The 23,579-nt window shown below is 35.4% G+C and overlaps 3 protein-coding genes across 10 annotated transcripts; all 3 read right to left on the reverse strand.

Annotated features, from left to right (window-relative positions):
- Positions 1–1,044: 1,044 nt before the first annotated feature.
- Positions 1,045–14,423, reverse strand: LOC543934 (histidine triad family protein). Of its 3 annotated transcripts, NM_001247610.2 has the most exons (7): positions 14,061–14,275; positions 12,181–12,236; positions 11,491–11,548; positions 4,848–4,914; positions 1,770–1,825; positions 1,573–1,626; positions 1,193–1,500 (listed from the first exon to the last, which is right to left on the reverse strand). In NM_001247610.2, the coding sequence occupies exons 1-7, from the start codon at positions 14,238–14,240 to the stop codon at positions 1,372–1,374; spliced, it is 600 nt and encodes a 199-aa protein (NP_001234539.2). In that variant the 5' UTR covers positions 14,241–14,275; the 3' UTR covers positions 1,193–1,371. The 3 variants fall into 3 exon arrangements, with proteins under 3 accessions (XP_025887093.1, XP_025887094.1, NP_001234539.2); XM_026031308.2 differs by lacking the exon at positions 1,573–1,626 and having other exon boundaries at positions 1,045–1,500; positions 14,061–14,423; XM_026031309.2 differs by lacking the exons at positions 11,491–11,548; positions 12,181–12,236 and having other exon boundaries at positions 1,045–1,500; positions 14,061–14,423.
- A 2,061-nt stretch (positions 14,424–16,484) lies between these two features.
- Positions 16,485–20,067, reverse strand: LOC101251095 (uncharacterized). Of its 6 annotated transcripts, none has more exons than XM_010323476.4 (6): positions 19,784–20,067; positions 19,572–19,633; positions 18,930–19,100; positions 17,290–17,492; positions 17,090–17,191; positions 16,485–16,992 (listed from the first exon to the last, which is right to left on the reverse strand). In XM_010323476.4, the coding sequence occupies exons 3-6, from the start codon at positions 19,004–19,006 to the stop codon at positions 16,754–16,756; spliced, it is 621 nt and encodes a 206-aa protein (XP_010321778.1). In that variant the 5' UTR covers positions 19,007–19,100; positions 19,572–19,633; positions 19,784–20,067; the 3' UTR covers positions 16,485–16,753. The 6 variants fall into 6 exon arrangements, with proteins under 6 accessions (XP_010321778.1, XP_069155866.1, XP_019069717.1 ...); XM_069299765.1 differs by having other exon boundaries at positions 19,390–19,633; XM_019214172.3 differs by lacking the exon at positions 19,572–19,633 and having other exon boundaries at positions 16,485–16,779; positions 16,849–16,992; positions 19,784–20,066.
- A 1,642-nt stretch (positions 20,068–21,709) lies between these two features.
- LOC101251384 (uncharacterized protein At5g48480) lies at positions 21,710–23,270 on the reverse strand. The gene is made up of 2 exons (XM_004240390.5): positions 22,884–23,270; positions 21,710–22,142 (listed from the first exon to the last, which is right to left on the reverse strand). Exons 1-2 carry the CDS (start codon positions 23,162–23,164, stop codon positions 21,938–21,940), a joined length of 486 nt encoding a protein of 161 aa, XP_004240438.1. The 5' UTR covers positions 23,165–23,270; the 3' UTR covers positions 21,710–21,937.
- Between the last annotated feature and the right edge of the window lie 309 nt (positions 23,271–23,579).

The raw sequence follows: 23,579 nt of genomic DNA on the forward strand, positions 1-23,579 counted from the left end.
TTAAAAAGAATTAGTCATACCATCACACTCATTGATTAAATAAAATGATTTTTTCACTTTAAATATTTTAGTACAAGATTTTATGGAGATAAAGATGGATAGGATCATACAAAAAGCTTGCATGTGCCAAAAGTATCATTTTTCATGTTTCAATTTATGCGATGATATTTAATTAAATTCATAATTTTAAAAAAAAATTATTTTAAAATACAATATATAGTATATAATATGTAATCTAAAACAAGTTATCAATAAATTTGCTGTTAAAACTTGTCTGATTAAAAAAATAAACTTAAATTATAATTATATATGAAAATATTATTCTTTTGGGACGAACTATCAAATCATTGCTACTTAAATTTAGATTTTTCCTATGGATACGAATCCATATAATTAAATTATCCAATTTTATTATTTTAATATAGTTTGAACAGAAATCATTACATATATTTGTATTGGTTACTGATTCAAATCAAACAAACATACATTGACCTAGTCAAAAAATAGTAAAGAAAATAAATTTTGTGCCAAAGAGATATTCTTTATGTATATCATACTGTCAAACCTTCGTTATAAGGGAAAAACGACTTACCTCGCACTATCGCAAATGATACGTAAATATTCTCCATTATACTTTTGAAATATTAGTATCATGTTGTCAAAAACTAAAACATATATGTCCTTCACTCTAACAGAAGACTAAATAGGGATACGTAAATAAATATCAAATCAGTGGATAAAATTACGACACATACATTTCCATTAATATAAAAGACATATGCTCTAATTTTTCAACGTCACGGGTATCAATGCCACAAAAATATGACGGATAATACCTACGTAACATTTACGATAGTTTAAAAATATATTTCTCCTTTTTCCTACTTTAACAATCATGTTTTCTCCGAAATCGATAACTTTAATTATGTTATATGATATAGTATATTTTCTATTGCAAGATATTGCTACGATAGTTAAAACTATCGAAACAAATAATATTATATCATACATAATTAGAGGTGTCAAGTAGATGAATGGAGCAAATTTTTGGACACCCAAAGTATCATAGATATGAAGAAGAACAAAGATTGCTCATATACAACACTCACTAGAAGTTCACAAGCTAATTTACAACAAATGCAGCTCATTTGATCAGTCCTGCAGCAACTGAATCAGAAAACAAATGGAACAACAAGTCGAAAATACATCTCGTATGCTCATGTTTATCACAATAGTTTACAACAGAGGCAAATTCAAAATCTAGAGTCGGTGAATTCAGAATCAGTGATTGTTGCATGATATGTACACGTCTTTTCTTTTTTTGCATGTGTGTATGCATACCTCGATCTGAACGACAGAACATGTACATCCCTAGTTTACAACGAGACTTGATCCTTGCCCCTTACTATCTTCAATGTTGCTCGAAATTGATAAGTTTTCTCTAATACCATCTGCAAGTTTCTGAGCCTCGTCTGACTTCAGCGGACATCTACTTAAGGTCTGTAAAACAATCAACTTTATCAACTGCTATCAGAACAACCGTAAATGAGGAATGTAAAGGGAAATTAGCACCTCAGAAGTCCAGAGGCAATCGCTTGCTTTACGAGGAATTATATGAATGTGGGTCTGAACTTGCCATGAAAAAATAAATCATCACAAGTATAAGCATTCTTAAGTAGAATACTAGCTATTAAAGCAAAAGCACACAAAAGAAGCTGTTTGGATCAATAATAGTATCAAACTATTGTTTGCAAGTTTTGGGATCATACATGATATATAACCTGGCCAGCTGCTGCCCCGTTGTTAACTAACAAGTTGAACGAATCTGCACATTTTAAACTTTCGTGAGTAAAATTAGACAGTGATTTTACATCAAATTGGGGGAGAGGTGAGGGGAGAGAGCAAACATAATTGGCATCATTTGGATGCCTGCTAAAAGTGCAAAAAAGCTCTAAGGTTCGTTGGGGCAATAAACGCAAGTGTAAACAAATAGTGGGCTAATAAGAAAGGTGTAAATGGAGAAAAAAAATATGAATACGTATGTATGATCCAAGACTAATAATCATAAACATAAATAACAAATATTTGGACTAAGAAATTGAAAAAGATTGCAATAAAGTAAATATCAATGATTTAGTATCGCCTCTTCCGGTCTTAAGAGTCTTTAACGAAATTAAAGCATATGCTAAGCAAAATGAAGCACTCAACATGTTTTGCACCTTGTTTCAGGCTCAAACGAGCCTTTGACAACACCAATTACTGTTGCCATCCTTATTCATTTAATGATAAGTGGAGTTCTAGCAGCAAAGTTCTGCAGAATTTACTCCCACACCAACTGATTATAAAATTACTCTTCAAAGTACCTACGTTAGGAAATTCAACATCTCCGTCTACAAATTTTCCACTATTCCTTCTGGCCATTTTCGGGTTTTCCACCCCTAAAGACAGAGGCGTAGTCAGGATTTTTAATAAGGGGGTTCCAAATCTGTAGAAATAGATAGCCGAAGGGGGTTCGACATCCACTATATATACATATAGACTTATTTTGACCATATATAAATAATATAATTTTCCGCCGAAGGCCCCCTCCAATTAAGGTAGCTACGCCCCTGCCTAAAGCTTAGTTTGGTAGCTATAGTTCTTGTTGGCCTTTGTTCGTCAAAAATTAGAATGCGAAAGTGGATAAGGAAAACAGACATTAAGGATATTGGAGATATGGGTTACAGTTTAATTAGGCTAAACACTGACTAATAGAAGTTTTCTTGCTTTGAAAAAACTAAACATCAAAATCTCTTAACAAATTTGATACACTGTCCAAGTGACCATTCTCAAAAAGGTTCTAAAAGACACATTATAATTAAGTACACCCGTGACAGATCGAAACTTGGTAAAGTTTGTGTAGGAATTCAAACAATTCGAATTCAAGAAGAAACCAACGAACTAAGTAAATTCGTGGAATTTTTGGGACCATAGAAAAACATGTTTTTTTAATCTCTTCTTCGAGGTCTTTGAATCCTCTTCTCCTATTTTCCTTTCATTTCTTCCTCTCAAGATACTGAAGCCATCTTCTCCGATTAAGTCACAACATGTGTTTAATAAAAGCTTGGTGAAATACATATGCAGCTCACTAAAGTTGGCAACAATTTTCACTTGAATACCTCAAATGAGGTTTGTACCTATTAGATACTTCGGCTTCAGTTAATGTGTACCGATTAAACCATCCATGACCAGTCAGTAGAAAAAACACAATGTTTGAACTTCACGCACAAGGACAAGGCAAAAGTAGCGAATCAGACAACACCACCCAACTTTTGGTCTGAAAAAGGCTTTTGACAACAGAAAAGAGCTATACTATACTATTGTTATGTTTATTCAGAACTCCCACCGTCATAGGCCCCTATGAGGTCTTCCTGGAGAATCTTTTTGCCATCAATTTGGCCATCAAAGTGCAGTGATGGATTTTAACAAAAAATCTAATTTTTCAAATTTGGTTTTTTATTTGGTGCATCAAAAAGTTCTTTTGAAAGTTATCAACTGAAAGTTTTAATGAAACCACCATATCTTTGGAGTCCTCTGTTTCCGATTACCCGCCCTCCCAATTCAGTGACTGACATAGTGCTAGCCATTAAATTATATTTGGTATGTTTTGACAGTTCGAATTAAAAAGTATAAGCTTTTGCAATTTGAAAATTCGTGCATGTGGCAGCAGTGGGAGAGAAGATGAAGAGGAATTGTGGATATAATGGTGTGCTTGGAAGAGAAGATGAATGAAAATGGTAGATACACGGTGGAGTTGATGACAGTGAGAGAACATAAAGTGGTGGAGGTGGTGGCAGGGAGAGGGAACATATTGGATATGGTGGTGGAGGAAGCTAGTTGAGAGAATGAGGAAGGACAAATGCTGGAACAATTCACGTGCTGTACTACGATTAAGATTCACCTCATGTGCAATATCAGCAAGTTGTGTCTAATAGGATAATTTGAATGGAGTTCAGGTGTTCTATAGGGACAAGCTTTAGTTGAGGTATCCAAGTGAAACTCGTCACCAAGTTTGTGGAGCCACATATTTGTTACACCTAAAAGCTTTAGGTTAGCCATCTGTCCTCCACCAAGGTGACAGTTAGACTATGGAGGGGAAGTTAACTTAACACTACCTGACAGTGCTTAGTGCCGAAGCACAAATTCAGTGTTGCTTGTGCTACAACCAGTACAGTCCCTACTTCTAATCATTTCAAATCTAAGTACTATTTTCTGCAAGACAGCCAAAAATAGGTGAATCAATACATATCCTCCACACTTTAAAGCTTAAGAATTTTTTGTTAAGTTACTTGATGCTTAATTATTGATGTCTACAATCCGTAGCTGGGGGATTACCCAACAGGAAGAAAATCAATTTTCATGGTGAGCATTTTGTGAATGCCTTCTCTCCTCTGCTTCCACAACCATTACCTCAAGGTTCTCTACTTCTTACACTTATTCAAACTCAAGATATTATCCCACATAACACAAAGGGGGAAAAGAGCTTCTATGTTTTGTAATATTGCAGTATTACCCATCAGAAGCATATAGCTTATACACAAGGGTTTACTATCCAGCTTAATTGCACCATTTTAGAATAAGAACCACTCCTATTTTTGGTAATTGCCTGGTTACCATTTTAAACAGCAAAACACAAAGGACTTGAGAGAGATGTCACAAGAACAGAATTACTAGCAGCACAATCAACACAGTTATAGAAACAAACATATGTTTCCCTGAAGGGAAATAAAGAGGAAAAAGAAAATCAATATACATATGGTATGAAGCAAAACAGTCATGATTTGTCATCAAGAAAAAAATTATCATACCACAACCAGTGGCTTTCATGACTGCACTGCTAATCAAGGGCAATTTTGAACTCATGGCAGCCACAACCTGCAATTAAATGCAAAAATAAATAAATTAAAATTCATCAAAAATTTTGTAGACTTCCATATAATTCTAAGGGATAAAGCAGAATTCTGACTATGTTGTGAAAGCAGGCGAGCAGCTGGGCCGTTTAATTAAAGCTACCCAAAAGGAAATAACATCTTTCAATAGAGTATGACAATGTAAAAATCTTATAACAAAAGAACATAACTCTGAATGGTTACTTTGGCAGATTTTCAAAGAAAGCAGAAAAAATAAGACGCATGCTAGTTTTTAGGTATGAATTGGTAAGCACATCCAACTCATCAGGTATACTAATACAATGTGCTGTCCAAATTCAAGGGCAGAAAAAACTCAAATCAACAGTTAAGCTGCTACAGATATGTTATTTGAACTAATTTTTTCTTCATAACAGGTGAAAGGTAGTGGTCACAACGGCTATGACAACAGCTTCTGAGCACTTGTATGAAGAGCTCGAGAACAAAAGCAGGGATATGAAGTTGTAAAGGCTTGTCAGGCAAGAAAAGGAGTGCTCACGACCTGGGCCAAGTGATAGGCATCAAGGACGAGAATGGCAAAGTGTTGGGTAGAAGAGACGCACATTAGACAGAGGTGACATACATATTTCCATATATCATTGAATGAAGGGGGGATAAGGATATCGTATTGGGGGACTGCAAACATTCCGAGAGTCCTAGAGTTTTGAGTGTTGTAGGTGAATAAAGGTTGCAGAGGTTGAGGGGGTTGTTCGTAAGATGAGAAGAGGAAAAGCAACTGGGCCAGATGAATCCTGGTGGATTTTTGGAATTACACAGGCGATGCAGGTATAAAGTGGCTGACCGGGTTGTTTAATGTCACTTTTAGGACATTCTAAAATTCCAGAAGAGTGGAGGTGAAGTACAATGGTCCCATTGTACAAGAACAAGGGTGATCGTCACAATTGCAACAATTAGAGAGGTATTAATCTACTAAGTCATACTATAGAAGTTTAGGGGAGGATGGTGGAGACAAGGATAAGGAGGGGAGTGTCCATCTCAGAGAACTAATTTGGATTCATGTCGAGGCGGTCGACTATAGAAATCATTCATCTTGTAAGGAAAATGTTGATGCAGTATAGGGATAGAAGAAAGACCTACACATGGTGTTACCAAGAAAACGCGTACAATAAAGTCCCTAGGGAGGTCCTTTAGAGATGTACGCAGTCTAGAGGTGTACCTATGACTTACATTAGGGTTATTAAGGATATGTACGATGAAGCCAAGACCTGAGCTAAACCAGTTGGAGAGGACTCAAACCACTTTCAGGATGTGAAGAGGTGGCACCAGGGATCAGCCCATAGGATGAGCAATTGACGCGACATATTCAAGGGGAAGTGTTGTGGTGTATGCTATTCACAGATAACATAGTATTGATTGACAAGAGACGTGATGGAGTTAATGATAAGCTAGAAGTATGGAGACAAAACCTAGAGGCAAACTTTCATTAAGTAGGACTTAAACAAAGTACCTAAAGTGTAAGTTCAATGATGTAATGCATGAGGCAGAGGTGGAAGTAAAGATCGATGCACAAGTCATATCCAAAAGAAGAAGTTTCAAGTAGACAGGGAGAGATGAGGATGTCACAGATCATATTGAAGCGATGTGGCTGAAATATGCTCACTTCCAGGGTATTGTGCGCTAAGAATGTGTTAGCAAAGCTTAACAGTAAGTTCTACAGAGCAATAGCCAGACCAACTTTGGTGAATGAGGTAGAGCGTCGGCCAATCAAGTACACTCACATCCAAAGCTAGCCTCCTCTACACTTCTCTGTACTAGTAGGATCATTTAGTATTCGCATAGCTTCTTATTCTTTGTTGCACATTTGCTTTGTATCTTTCTATTTGTTTTCTCCTGGCTTCGAATTCTTTTTTTTCCTTCTCTTTTGAGCCGAGGGTCTTTTGGAAACAACTTCTCTGCCACCAAAAAGGTAGGTTTGTATACATCCTACCCTCCCCAAACCCTATTTGTAGGATCACATGTCACAACCCAAAAATGGATGTGATGACACTCATCTTATTCCACCAAGACAATTCAGCCTAAACCCAATAATTTTGATAAAGTGCGGAAGTAAAACAAAAGTCCAATAACAATTACTAATACGAAAAACAAGTCAACTTAATTCAATCCCCAAAACTTGATTGTCACGTGCACAAGCCTCTAATGTAAATACTAGAATTGAAATAATCTCAAATGACATTGTCACAAAATCATAAACAGGAGAAACAAGGTCTACTGAGATGACAACAGCTACCTCAAAAATCTCCACAAAAAGCCTCAGCAATAAAGAAAATAGAAGGTATCACGAAGATTCGAGCTCGTAACTTGCAAAAATTTATAGAAGCAAGGGTGATTACCAAACCACACAATACCCAACAAGCAAACATCTAAACTCAAGCTAAGGGAACTCCTTACACCTTATCTGAACCTCTACAACACAACAACACTCTAACAAATTCCATAACAAGTCAATATTAGCACTCACAAGATCATCAATGATGAAAATATGCAATGCAATGTCAAGTATAGTAATGCATGTCAGACCTAATGATACACACCCGTCGTTTCTCAGTCCGGGACCCATGGAGGACATATCTATCCATGCATCTTTCGTGACGTGCGATACGACCCTCATATATAGTATCCATTTTGGCGCGCGATCCATTCCTCAAAATATAGTATCCCTCGCGCAGCGCGCGATACGTCCCTCGAAATGGTACATCCTCTTATCACAACCAATGCAAATGACATGTTCAAACAAATAATGAGGAGGTAACCATTTTAATAATAAATTCACAATCGTGATATAACTTCAACAAATAAGCCTTCAAATCATTCTCAAACATCACACACCTACAATTAACCACACCACCTTTTTCATTACCCCTTTTCCATCATTAGAATTATTCAACATGAACAAGTCAATTCACCACCAATTCTCATTACTCTCAAACACATATTACAAAGAAGTACACAAATTACATACAGTTAACAAGGACTTAGAAATTCACTTGCCTCAGATAACCGAACAATCACTCCGGGACTTGAGCCTTTCCTTTTCGTTGAACTTCCAAATTGATTCACAATAAGGTTTCAAAACTAACAACATCCACATTACTATAGGTTCAACCTGAAATGAAGGATTAGGTTGGGGCCCTCCACGACCCCTTTGGGAAGTACGCTGTCGCAATAGGTGATCGGGATCTCCACAAGTATAGCAAAATCTCTAACCCGGGAACTACGGTGCGGACCCTAAAAATCCACTATAATTTTCTCGCCTTATAGGTCGCTGGTGGGAACCGCCAGAAGAACCCCGAAGTATATGACCACCCTTGGATGTCGGCATAGATGCACGAAAAGGTCCCCGATGCTGAAAGAAACCACTCCCTTTGTGTAATCCCCTACCTCCAGATGAGGCACCATGAAACTGACCTAATGTACGGGCCCTTTTAGGGTCCCCAAACTCCTCTCTCTCCATCAATTTTGCTTCCTTGACGACGCTCACAATGGAATGGAAAGAAGCCCCCTCTCGAGATGCCTGAAACACGATCGATTTGATAAAGAAAGTCAGCCCCCTTACGGATCTACGGATCCTTTCTGTCTCTTCTCGAATAATAGCCAAAGCATACCTAGACAACTGCAAAAAGGGTCTCATATTCTATAACGAATAAGTTGTCTTGTCTCAGATTCTCAAACAACTATCCTCTCCACGCTCCAAGGGATAAAACGGTCATGAAAGGCATGGGAAAACTTCTCCCAAGTCAATGGAGGAGATCTTAATGGCATAGCCCCCGAATAAGTTCTCCACAACTCTCTCGTTTGGCCACGAAGCTGAAGTGTAGCATATCGAACCCCATGTGACTCAGCTAATCCAACAACCTCTAGCAACTCTCAACATGTAATCAGAAATTCATGAGCGTCCTCACTCTTCCCACCCTGAAACTGAGGACGCTCATGAGTTTCTGACTATATGCCGGGAGTTGCTAGAGGTTGTTGGATTAGTTGAGTCACATGGGGTTCGATATGCTACACTCCAGCTTCGTGTGCCATCGAGAGACTGATGGAGACTTATTCGGGGGCTTTGCCAGTTGGATCTCCTCCAGTGACTTGGGAGAAGTTTTCTAGTGCCTTCCATGACCATCTAATCGCTTGGAGCGTGAAAGAGGAGAGTCGTTTGAGATTCGAGAATCTGAGACAAGACAACTTATTTGTTATAGAATATGAGGCATGTTTTTGCCAGTTGTCTAAGCATGCTTTGGCTATTATTCCAGACGAGAAAGAGGATCCTAGATTTGTGAGGGGGATGACTCTCTATCAAATCAGCTGTGTTTCGAGCATCTCCAAAGGGGGCTTCTTTTCAGTCCATTGTGAGCGCCGCCAAAAAGGCGGAATTGATGGAGAGAGAGGAGTTTGAGGACCTGAAAAGGGTCTGTACATCAGGTCAGTTTCATGGTGCCTCATCTGGAGGCATGGAGTTACACAGAGGGAGTGGTTCCTTTCAGCAACATCAGGGACCCGTTCATGCATCTATGTCGACATTCAAGGGTGGCTAGATACCTCGGGGTTCTTATGGCGCGAATCCTGGTTCACAACAGCGACCTATGGGGCGACGCAATTATAGTATGTTTTCAGGGTCTGCACAGCAGTTCTCGGGTCAGAGATTTTGTTATACTTGTGGAGATCTCGATCACCTGATGCGATAGTGTACTTCCCAAAAGGGTCATGGAGGACCCCAACCTAATTCTTCATTTCAGGATAAACCTATAGTAATATGAATGCTGTTAGTTTCGAAATCATATTGTGAATATGTACTTAAATAGATTGCATTGATTTGGAAGTTCAATGAAAAAGAAAGGCTCAAGTCCCGAAGTGATTGTTCGATTATATGAGGTAAGTGAATTTCTAAACCCTTGTTAAGTGTATGGGATTCGTGTACTTCCTTGTAATATGTGTTTGGGAGTAATGGGAACTGGTGATGGGTTGGCTTGTTCATGTTGAATAATTCTAATGATGGAAAAAGGATAATAAAAAGGTGATGTGATTAATTGTTGATGTGTGATGTTTGAGAATGATTTGAAGGCTTGTTACTTATTAGTTGATGTATCACAGTTTCATTATTGTGAATTGTGTCTTGTTATTAAAATGGTTACCTCCTCATTATTTGTTTGAACATGTAATTTGCATTGCATCTGAGACATGGTTGTGATAAGTATTATGTGATAAGAGAATGTACCATTTCGAAGAACGCATCGCGCACCGCGATAAATACTATATTTTAAGGGATGTATCGCGCGCCGCGATGAATACTATATATTGAGGATCGTATCACAGGCCACGACAGATGCATGGATAGATATGTCCCTATGGGTCTCAGACTGAGAGACAACGAGTGTTTATCATTAGGTCAGACATGTACCACTATACTTGACATTGTATTGCACAATTTTATCATTGATGAACTTGATCTTGTGTTTTGCTAGTGTTCTGAGTGTTTTTCTCTGAAACTTGTGACTATTGAATATTGAGTTGTTATTGAGAATATGTAATCTATTAGAGTGTGGTTGTTGAGTTGTGTGCTTTGTAAACTGTGAATTGTTAGGTTGCGATGGTTTGTGCAGGAGTGTAGAGGTTCAGATAGGGTGTAAGGAGTTCCCGTATTTTGTTCCCTTAGCTTATGCTTAGAGGTTTGCTTGTTGGGTACCGTGTGGTTTGGTACTCACCCTTGCTTCAACAGATTTTTGTAGGTTACAAGCCCGGATCTTCGTGATACCTTCTATTCTCTTCATTTCTGAGGCTTTTTGTGGAGATTTATAGGTAGTTTTTGTTATCTCAGCAGACCTTCTTACTCTTGTTTATGATTTTGTTTTTACTTGAAAGACAATGTCAATTGAAACTTGCGTATATTATTTCAATTCTAGTATTTAAATTAGAGGCTTGTGCACGTGACAACCAGATTTTGGGGATTGAATTAAGTTGACTTGTTTTTTGTATTAGTAATTGTTATTGGACTTTTGTTTTACTTCCGCACTTCATCAAAATTATTGGTTTTAGGTTGACTTGTCTTGGTGGGACAAGACGAGTGTCATCACATCCATTTTTAGGTTGTGACATCATACTAGCTATGATTGTTGTTGCACTAGGACTTATTAATATACGCGTGAAAGCGTGAAGAAGTCCAGTCAACATGACAAGATGGTTGTATTTCAAACGACTTCTCACATATTAACATTATTAAGAATGTATTGCTCAATGATGCAGCAGATTCTAGTGGAACAATGGAAGCATCTCAACATGGACAATGAAGGGGAAAAGATTCGTATCACTTTGGCTCATGCATTGGGTAGGGTGTCCATCCATTTATTGTTTCAGTTTCAGATCTTGATCCTGGCTGATTGGTTCTTTGTTAACTCAAAGAATCACATCAGTACATGGGCTAAAGGAAAAGATAGATTAGGGTATGCAGGAGAAAGGGAAGATGTAACAACAGTCTGCACAATCCAATTAAGCAAAACATTAAGGTATATGACTTTTGAAGAGGGCAACTTACTGATGATGGAGTTTCTTGCAAAGAAGTAAAATGAGACTTTGGGATGACAAGCGAGTGCCTGCAAAAGTTATGGACATTATTGGACTAGATATATTGATAAAAAAAGATAATAAGGCTAATCACACTTTTTCAGCTATATTAATTTGGTAAACTAAGATGAATAACAAACTATAGATTTCAATATATTAGCTCCAGGAACATGAAACTTGCTTCTCAGTGGAAGTTCCTTAGATAAGTCGACTTAGCTGTTGTTTGACCCATGTGAGTAAATTATCTTTAATTAGGATACAAGCAAAACTAAAAATCAGCACACCTATAGTCGAATTTATGTAGTTCAAACTTGGCTGTTGTAAATTCTTCTCTCTTTTTTCCTTTCATATTTGAGCAAAATAGACTGAACTCTTCCATTTATCAGGAAAAAAGAGTAAAATGGTTCAAGAATGTGCAACATATTCCCTTTTTGTTCATAAACTGAATGCATAAGGAATTTTCCTTGAATTACCATTCTATTACTAATTTCCTATCATGGTCCCAATGTGGCAGGTCAGGTTTTCAGCAAACACACCAAAAAGAATCAACTCAGATGACATGATGCATATGCTGGGATAAACGGATCTTCCAATGTCAAGATAGCAAGAAATACATTCATAAGATGCCGAAATAGATAATGGTCGGAAGAAGATACCTTACCCAAAACACAATGGGTTTGCATCCAAAATGCAGAGGCATACATCATCCTCATAGACCTGTAGTTAAATCAAACTGCACCAAGAATTACAAAAGTAGCACAAAGCAGAGGCATTGTTCCACATCATTTACCCCTTCTATCTCCACCCTTTGAATATCTCAGAGTATAGAAAATTTTCTCTTCAGGCAAAGAATAATAAACAGAGGAAAATGCAATGTAAAAGGACACTAGAAATATCTTTGTAGTAAATAGCTTTTCATTTCATCTACCTTTCGACAACTTGTTTGCAAGTACACAATGTATAAGAAGCAAGACTGAGAAGAGCATGTAACCATTTCAACTCCTTTTTAAGGATATTACGGTATCTGGCCAGCTTGCACACTCCTAAGCTAACGAGCAGGTTACACACTCCTCAACCAACCTAAGGGTACCTGATACATAACTGTGCTAGATGGGAAAAAGTCACCTAATATAACCTCTACTGGAACTCGAATCTTGGTTCCAAGGTCGTTACTCTAACTCTTTTGACTGTTAGGTCATCCCACTGGGGTATCCAATTAAATTATTTCTCATGAGTCAATCAGTAGCTATCGTTGTAATTACTTATTCTCACAAAAAGTCTGCAACTTTTTATCACAATAAATTTTGTCCTTAGACTCAGCCTTTGAAGCTTTCATTATCACAATCAACAAGTTGGGAGCTTATGAACGTTTTGTGCTTTACAATTGTTGATACTTAAAGTAATACAAGATTTCAAAACCAGAGTTAGTAACTCTGCAGAATATCTAGTTTGTGAAACTTGGCTTTGCCTATCAAGTTGCTTCCTTTAAATGATACCTCTTGCTGCAGTAAAAATGACCCTTGAAACCAACAAATCCTAAAACTAAAGTAATAAAAAGAGGACTATCCAAGATCATACAAGGAGACAACAACTTGTGCCATTAACAAACATGGATACTCCAAGAACACCTCTCCCCACACCCCTGCCCCATGCTCAGGAAGATGAACATCTCCTGTGTGAATAACATAGCATGGTGCACAACTTGGTAAATACAACAATAGGACAGGTTCAACACGAATGCCATATAAAGAAAGCAGATACTTGGCTTAGCATAATCTTAAAAGCTAACTTAGGAAGTGAAAGATTGTCCAAAACTATATAAAGCCATAACAACTCATTCCATCAACCAATGTAGGTTACTCTATCACTTGCCCGCACCTACAGGGTAGATAACTCCAACAACTCTGAAACTTGAAGAATAGCTTATTCATTAACTAATAAGTTCCACTTATTCTTTTATAAACCTGTTCTTTGTTTTCTGTCAAATAATCGCGGTGTCCGGGCCAACTTGCACATAACTCAACTAATTCCACGAGTTACCTGCTATTTCCCACCAATTCAGGTACAGGGTAAACTCTGTTCACTAAGGCTAGTACAGCTTATATAAACCTGTTCTTTTGGTATCTCATACTAATTTAGTTAAGACATCCATCAGTAGAATGCCTAATTTAGAAACAATCATGTTAGTAATGTACCTAAAATGAGCGTACTGTACCCAAAAGGGGATCATCATGTACCAGTGCTTACAGGCCATTCAAATATACTCTTCCAAACCCATAAGTTAAATACGAATCAAATACCAAAATCACCTCAAACCAAACATTCTACTTTCTAATTGGTGTAGTAGTCATTAACAATTCACAAAATTGAAGGTGGAATTAGTTTCAAAGACTGTTCTTTTACTCAAAAGGGTTCCATTAAAACAGCTGAATAACTATAAAATCGACCCCAATTCGATTATAGAAACTAATTGAAAACAAATACAAATTGACCCAAGTGAGGAAACCGGATGTTTAACAAATGTGATAATAAGGACTGTACCTTTAAAGCAGGTGCTTTACCTCGAACAATCATACAGAAAACACACCCATTTTCATGATTTTCACCATCGGTGGAGCTGCAACTGAATGGCGACACTTGAAGAGACGAGCAATGAGTACGAAAATGGGAAGAGATAAGAGAAAGACGACGAAGCGCAGTTGCAGTTGAAGTTGCCTCCATTAAATTAATTTGAAGATAAAAAACAAGAATATTTGGTAGAAATGGAACTGTATAGCCATTGATTTTTCTCTCGGGAAAATCGAGGAAGAAGACAAACAAAGGAAGGCCACAAGAGGGGCCCTACTAGTGGTTGGTTCCGCCTTATCCACGCTTTCTAAGGTTGGGATGTACACACTCTTGTCCATTCTTTAACCGAGACGAATCAGAATTTTATGTTACTGAGTTTTAATTTTTTTAAAAAAAATTAAAAATAAATAATGATCTTAATATAAACTAACAATTATCAAGTTAACGAATAAATATAAATATTAAATTCACTAAAAATGAAGAAAAATAAAAATAAAAAGGGAAAGATAAAAATACACTCCGAAGACAAGATGTTGAACAGCAGCAATTAGATCAACCATAAAAGTTAGAACCCTAACGTTTGGAGGAAAAAAAATTGAATTAAACTTTTTCAATGTAAATTAAAAATCAATAGTAAGAGATTGTAGTTTCATAGTACGATACAAATACTATTTTCCTTCTGTTTTTTTTTCATTTAACAATTTTTGCTTTTTAAAAAAAAAAAATTATAGAAATCCACCTAGGTTTTTAATGGATTCTTACCGATTTTTTATTTTTTTAAAAAAATAATTACAACACAAATATTATTTCCTTACTCATATTCTATTTTTTATGCACTTTTATACAAACACACGTTTAGAAATTAATCCAAAAATCTATATGCGCCTATCGAGAATCAAACCTACGCCCTGCGGGAGGCGAATGACATAGTTGGGTGCCCGGCGACATGGGCCAAACGCTTCAATGTGTATGGGTTCGGAGGGATATATATATATTGTATTTCATATTTTAATACAAATATAGAATCTACGAAAAAGCTAGTGGATTTCGTCAAATCCCCTTCCGCTACAGTAGCTCCGCCTCTGATTTCCTAACTACAATTTTTCCTTATGAAAATGGTTGCGATAAAGGGATAAGTACTCATATGTTCTTAATAAAAAGAGATTTTACGTTTGAGTTACTTTAAGTATGGAGTCGTTTTTGTTAGGAAGCAATTTACCTTATATCGGGGTGAATTTAAATTTAGTCGGGCTCTAATATAGGTATAGAACACCAAATGGGAAATCAAGAAAAAAAAACTACAATTTCGTTAACCAATGGGTTCCGCTCAATCCTATATTTTGAAGTTAAAACTTAAAATTGTATATTTTGCAATGGGATATTGTGGTTGTAGGGATGTTCATGGTTCGATTTGGATTGATTATTGGTTAAAATCAAAACCAAATCAATTTAGTTGGATTTTAAATTTCTAATATTAAACCTAATGAAAAAAATAACTATTCGTTTGGCTGTTGTCGGTTTGATTCGAATTTTTTGATATTTTCATTTTAGAAGTATAAAATTAATTTTTTTAAGAGCATATGCATCTCGATAGACACACACTTAATACATGAACAATCTACCAAAAAAATATTATGGATTTAATTAAAGAATGTTAAGAGTTATTATTGCATAAATAAAGTAATTCAATTAAGAGAAAGTTTGACTATCTAATGTGACATAAGGTAAGTAAAGATGAAAGTAATAGATTTTTCATGGACTTGGTCTTATGATTTTAATAGCTGGGCCAAAATCTAAGTGTTGGGTTTGAGAAAATGGTAAAGTTTAATATATAAATACGGAAATGACAGAAATTCCACCATTAAGATCTCTTATTACCATTATTCCCTATTAATTTTACAAATCCCAAAATTCCTCATTTTCACTCATCAGATTAATGTATCAGCGCATCAAATTAATGTATCTCGAGCATCATATAAGTGTATCATGTATAAAATGTACATCAAATTAGTGTATCATGTATAACATGTAATGTATCTTACTTAACGATTAATATATCTCGCGCATCAGATTAATGTATCAACGCTTATATTATTGTAACAGTTTGAGGGATTTTGTAAATATAAACTTATAAGGGACAAATGGTAATTTTACCTTAAAAGTATTGTAATTTTTGTCTTTTGTCCTATAAATAATTATAAAATTTGTATATATAATTTCTCCATTCTCTTTGGTGTTTTTACTGTTTTTTCTTAGTAAAATCAAAATTAAATTAAATGGTATTGATTTTCATAAACATGTAAATACAGTAGAATAATAGAATAGCAAAAAGAAGATTGCCAAAAATTGGATAGAAATAGTAACATATGGATATTTGCAGTCAAGTTAACACAAGCATTGATAACAAACAAGACACTCTCAGTACTAAAAACTTGAGTGTAGCTGCAGGAGTACTTCTTGACTATGTCTCTATTTACAAAGCCATTCCCAAGTAAAGAGAAAAAGATATTTACAGTTACATAGTTGTCATATATTTTCTTTTGGTATTTACCAAATTGAAACTTTACAGAGCAAGTAAGCAAGATCTAGTTCAAGTAACTTCTTTAAAAAGCAGAATCTTGATCTTGAGTTTTTTCTTTTTCTTGTTTGTCCATCGCTTGGCTCCTCTAACTAAGACTCATTTGTCCAAATTCTGCAGAAATTGGTTGGATTAGTACACTAGAAGTTGCAGCAGCAGCAGCATGAGTAAGAGCAGCCCTACCGAATCTCGATAGTTTAGGCTTTCCATGAACATTCCCCTTGCTAGAATTTCTTACTCCGCCACTTTGTGAAGACGTGACCAGTTTTAAGGCATTCAAGTTTTTGGTGCCTTTGACGCCATTTATGTGATGAGCAGGCGATGAAACTGCAAAAAAGGAAGGAAAAGAAAACACATGGTTTGTGAGAACACGAAAAATTGAACTTTTGTCACAAACCATTTTTTTTGTAGCAGAAGTACTTTCCAGTGTGAGATGAAGTGGTGGCTCGGTGAAGGCGACACTTGAATGAGCCAGGGTGGGTGGCGGGTGCACATAGGCAAATCTTCTTTGACGTTGATGACGAAACTGATAAGAAGAACAAAACATATGGTTTGTGAGAACACGAAAAATTGAATGTTTCTTATCACGATCCTTTATTCTTCATACATAGCAAAAGTATTTACCGGTTCTCGGGTGAGCTGAAGTGGTGGCTCGGTGAAGACGACATTTGAATGAGTCAGGGTGGGTTGGGGGTGCACATACACAAAACTTCATTGATGCTGCAGCACTACTAGTAGCTTTAGACTTGCTGATTCTTTCTTTTTTCTTGTTCGTCTCTTTAGCTAGTATGAGACTTGATTTCAATCCCTTCTCCATCATATTATGACTGGCAAATGCACCAACAATGTGAAACAGATTCAATTCTTGATGTTTATCATCAAACATTAAAAATAAAAACAAATGGCATAGTACATTTTCAAGAAGAGGCGAATTCAAGATCTTAAATCACTTGCACTTAAGAATGACACTTCTCAGATGAACTTCTCATTTTGTGCTTAATGACATGCTCTTACTGGCGTTTAGACAAGTCTAATGTACTTCCGGTATGCACCTACAGTTCTTTTTCTTTCTTTTAAAGCTTTGTATCAAGTCAAATACTGTCATACATAAAGTGTAACAGAATGAGTAGAATTTGGTGACACTGAATGCAAAAAACAAGATAAATATACATTCTTAGAAAATATTCAACTTAAATAGTTCAAACATAGATCAATTCAAATACCACAGCCACTAATCACAAAACCAGGTTCTGGTTAAAAACAGGGACTAATAATCTAATATTCAAATTTACAAACAAATGGAAAGTTTACGACACTAGTCCCTTTTCAAGTTGTTCCAAAAAGATTGACTAATTCGCAAAAATCTTTTCAGTTTAAACTTCTCATTTTGCGCATAATGACATTGCTCTTATAGGCATATAAATATCAAATTTAAGAGTACAAGTCTAATGGGGCTTAAATGTTCTCTTTCTTTCTTTTAGACTACATGTCAAATCAAATTCCGCCATATAAAATGAAACAGAATGAGTAGTAGTGATGTAGACACAAACTTAAATAAAAAGGAGAACAAAAACAAGAAGAAGTAGTGATGTAGACACAAACTTCCAACAATTAAAGCAGAGCACAAAGAAGAAGCCAAAAATGAGCCAACAAAAACACAAATGCTACTCAAATAGTAATCCACTCTCATCTTCAAGGAAGAAATACAATCAATACACAAAAAGACAGATTTTTTGGGGGAAAAGAAACGACTGAACCAACAACATATCCAATATAATTCCACAAGTGAGTTTTGTGGAAGGTGGTGCGCACATAATCTTACTCCTACCCTATACTGTGAAGGTAGATACTATTTCGGTAATGTTTGGATTGAAGTGATAATAATAACAACAACAACAAACCCCGCATAATCCCAAAAGTTGATCAAGCGAGGGTGCTCCTACAATGTGAACATAGAGAGGATGTTTCTAATAATGCTTAGATTGAAGCTATAACAACAAAAGCAACATGATGTGAACATAGTCTTACTCCTACCCTAAATTGCGAAGGTCGAGAGACTGTTTCCGAAAATGTTTGTATTGAAGCAACAACAAAGATAACAAACCCCGTGTAATCCCACGAGTTGATCATACGAGGGTGGTGTTTAAGCAGCCTTACCCCTACCCTATGAAAGGTCTGAGGTTGTTTTCTATAACCCGTCACATCAAATTTGCCCCATCAAGAGAACTTTTAATAAAACAGATAAATGAGAAAGAAAATGTTACCAAGATTTTGAAGAGGGTGATGAAGGAGGATGTGGGTCACCGAGAATCGGAATCACAGTGAAATCGAACACTCCCATTCTGCAAATCAGCTTAAAATCATCCAAAACCTCAACACTTGAACTTTTTTTCAAATTAAAAGGAACCCAAATCAGCTTCTTCTTCTCAGCGATTCTGAATACAGAGAGAGATAGAAACACAAGGAGAAGATATATACAACTTAGGAAAACAAATTATGGTAAGCAAACTAAAAAAGGAAAAATCGTAATTAGCCACAGAAAATGGTAACTCAAATATAAGAGAAGCCAAAATGAACCGACTAAAACAAAACAACACAAAATTCAAGAACATAGGGACTCTGAACCGTCACTGATCCATAGAGAGAACTTTAATCAAACAGATAACAGGCAATCACCGAGAAATTTTGAGGAGAATCAGAATCACAGTAAAATTGAACACTCACATTTTCGCAAATCAACTAATTAAACCCATCAGAAACTTCACCACGTGAAAGTCTTTGAAATTAAAAAGGAACCCTAAACAGCAGTTTCGTCTCTACGATTCCGAATACAGAGAGAGGGAGCAGATAAATACATATACACCCAAATTTCCTATCAATAAAACGAAGCAGAGAAGAAGACAAACTTCTAGAACAGAGTGACTGAACCGTTACTGATAAAAGTAGGATGAAACACGTGGGTCGTCATCTACAATCAAAATTACCAAATAAACTCATCAGAAACTAAACCCAAATCACCTTCGTCTCTACGTTTCTGAATACAGAGAGCGATAGGGTTACTGAACCGTCACTGATCAATTCTCCTCATGAACAAAACTTTAACCAAAGAGAAAATTACCAAGATTTTGAAGAGGATGATGAAGGAAAATGCGAGTCGTCATCTACAATCAAATTAAACACTCCCATTACAGCAAATCAACCAATAAAACTCATCAGAAACTTCAACACTTCGAATTTTTTTTTTTCGAAACCCAAATCTAACAACTTCGTCTCTGCAATTGTAAAAATTCAGATAAATGGGAAGAAAAGCAAATGTAAAGCATATATTGCATTATCGGATCTTATGTAACTAACTCTTGTCACCATTGCATTTCATTTTTTTGGCTTTTGACAAAGGATGGCGTGTATATCATTTTATTGTTATTGATACACTCTCGATTTAAGATTTAAAAAGGAATTTTTTATATATATTTATTATAATAAATTTAATTACGTTAATAGCTATGGTTTATATATTTACGCCTTGTAATTATGACTTAAGATGTCTCGTCTAATATAATTTACGGATTCATATAATTTGGAGGTTTATACATTTAGCATGTATATTTGTATAACTTAGTTAGTATTGCGTAAATTCAAAATAATGAATTTATAAAATTACAAATATCAGTTAACACTTGTGCAAATTATAATATATAAATTTCGAACTATGCACTTGTGAAAGGAATTTGTATTTATAGATTTAGAAATTTTTCAAAACAATCATTTGTATACCTCGTTTGCTAATATACAAACATGATAGTTTATTGTGAAATTTTCATAAATATTGTATAAATAGTTAGGATATAAACATTTATAAAATTTTGAATTTATGCAATCAGGATCGAATTAAATAAATTCTAGATTTATCCAAATCAGGTGAATTATACAATTCAAGCGAATATGAAGAATTCAGAAAACTATAGATGTGAATTTTTTTAATTTTCTTAAATTAAAGTTATAATACCTAATACATAATACATGTTAAATGTCTGATATTCTGAATACTATTCCTATTAAGAACCTCTAGTCTAATAACTATCATCTAGTTGTTCCACTATAAGGAGTCGTTTGATCGGACTCATTACTAATGCTTAATTACTTATATATTGTGTGATTTGGTGAATTAAAAATTAAATCTATTATATTAAAATATTTATGTATAAAGATATTCATCATAACTATAATAAAAAAAATGTACAAAAATTTTAAAGAGTAATGAAGTCTTTACCTACACTAATACATGCGAAATCTCCTTATAATACTAATATCTAAAATTTCATCATACTATAATATCTAATTAATAAGAGAGAGATATCAAACAAAACATTAAAATTATATTATACATTATTTTTATTAATACTCACTACCAAACAACACATAAAATTTAAAATATTTAATTTTTTAATCCACAAGTATCCTCGTAAAGTATCCGCAGAAAAGGTATTTATTCGTAACTTTATCGGACGCGTGTCCACATAGGTGTCATTTAAAAAAATACGTAAAGCATCAATTTTACACACTTTTCCTTCAACCATTAACCATTTTTAAATTTCATCACCATTTATATTGTGTTCATCTACACGCGTTTTAAACAGGGAAAATAATAAATTTAAATTTCACTGCATCAGTCTTCTATTAATTAGGAATAGTTTAAATAAGAGAATAACGGTTTTTGCTAAAATAGTTGAAAGTATAAATATATTAATTAGGAATAAGAGAATTAACAGTATTTGCTAAAATAGTTGAGAGTTTAAATGTATATTTGAAAGCTAAATATAATACGCAGATCAAAATATATAATGTTTGAAACATGGACACGATATCATTTGAAAATAATATAACATTTGATACATTGATCTTATTATTTTAGTAGTAGTTGCCTCTAAGAAAAGAAGCAAAAATAGCATGCTTTGCATTACTTTATAAATATTGTGGCTAACGAGGCAACAGGACATTTCGATTAGACAAAATAAAGCAAATGATCTAATAAGAGAGGCAATAATTAAGCAGATTTCATCATCTACTAGAAAGGAAGGTAATGTCAGATTAACTACAGACAAAAGTTCTCACTGTTCAAAATCAACAATGGACATCAAATACCCCAAAAAAGTTTAAACCCCACAACACACCTAGCTAGAGTGTTTTCATCATCGGTATACAAAACCGGAATTTAATTGAAAGCAGCAAAACACAAAAGAAACTGAACAAGAGTGTTAATGGACTTCGGCAATTACTCGGATTCCTTCACTGATGTGCAGATCAACCAGACATTGCCATAAGGATCAATCAGCTTTGACCCTGTACGAGCACCATCACCATTACCATCTCCTACTCTAATTTCAGCAATTGCGCCAGCAGTGATAGCGTTGGCCTCAGCAGAAATTACATTCTCAGTCTCCAAGCAGAAAACAGATCCAGTTGTAGCAGTCTTCAAACTGAACAATAAGCAGCAATACTATCAGCTTGACGAACGAAACAAAACAAAAATCATCACGCAATAGCAACCTCTCAGCCACATAAACAAGTAAGAAAACAACAATACATCACAATGATAAGGCTTTTGATTATAACATGTGTTTCTCCATATTTAAACAAGGTAATACGTGCACGTACAAGAGCATATCATCTCAGATCTGCAGCCTGAAACCACAACGACCGTAACAAACTAAATACGCATAGAAAATAGACGTAAATACAGATCACATGAAGCTGCAAACAATCATATAATACATTTAACATCCATAACCATGCAAAATAAACTCAGAGACATCGTCTCAAACTGATAACGCATACAAAAGAAAAAAAACAGAGCAAAATACACATAAACATCAACCATTAAATAAAACAACTCAACAACAGTAAAGCAGTACGTTTCTAGTGAGTAAATTTTAGGAAGTTAACCAGAGAAAACACTCCTTACATCATAATAAGTTTTTATAACATACTTTGCGAGAAGCACTCAAAATATTTTCAGTGAGCTCTTTGCAAAATATCTACATCACGTTTTGCTTCACAACAGAAGTATCTACCAAAAGGTTTCCAAGTTCTATTTAAGAAAATCAATATATAGCACTTTGAAAGCACAGATCGGACTATTTTAGAAATAAAAACGAAGAAATCGAGCTAACAAAACACAGTAAACAAGTTTAAAAAGCGCAAAAATAAGAAATACGTACGGAGCAGTAGAGTCCTCTTCAGTAAGGTCAGAGACAATGAAGGAAAATGAACCAATCTTAAGTTCAACAGAGAGAATGAGCGGTGTCTCCTGATCGGCCTTCCTCTTAGGGTTGTTCACACGTCCAACCTCCTCAGCACCAAAGGCATTTTTGTAGAACTGCACAGCGTCTATAGCCTTCGGCGCTTTCACGAACAGCTTCGGCTTCACCGACGTGAAGACGACAGCAACCTTAGTTGCTTCCTTCTCAGCTCCACCTCCATTATGTGCCTCCTCAGCCATTGATTCACTGCTAAACCCTAAGAGAGAGAAAACAAAAACGTACCGAAGAAGATGGCGGAGAAGAGGAACAGAGAGAGAAAGCGAAAATGCCAAATGAATTATGGATAAAAGTTGCAGAAATGCAGCTGGGTATTTATAGGAAGTGGAAAACCGGAAACGTTTTGTGCGTTTATTGGATAATTGCACATTTAGTCCTTTAACTATTAGTAAAAGTTCGTTTTAGTCATAATAACATTCAATTGAGCACATTCAGCATTTCGTATGAAAAAATGAAATTTTGTTTGCTCTAAACTGGTTTTTAAAGTTTGGAATTTATGTCAAGTTGAATATAAAAAAATTGTCTTTAAATACTGATTTTTAATAAACTATAATGTCATCAATTTATTTATGTAGTATACATATTAAAACGTTCATC

Source organism: Solanum lycopersicum, chromosome 6, assembly GCF_036512215.1.
Source record: "Solanum lycopersicum chromosome 6, SLM_r2.1".
NCBI classification, from domain to species: Eukaryota; Viridiplantae; Streptophyta; class Magnoliopsida; order Solanales; family Solanaceae; genus Solanum; species Solanum lycopersicum.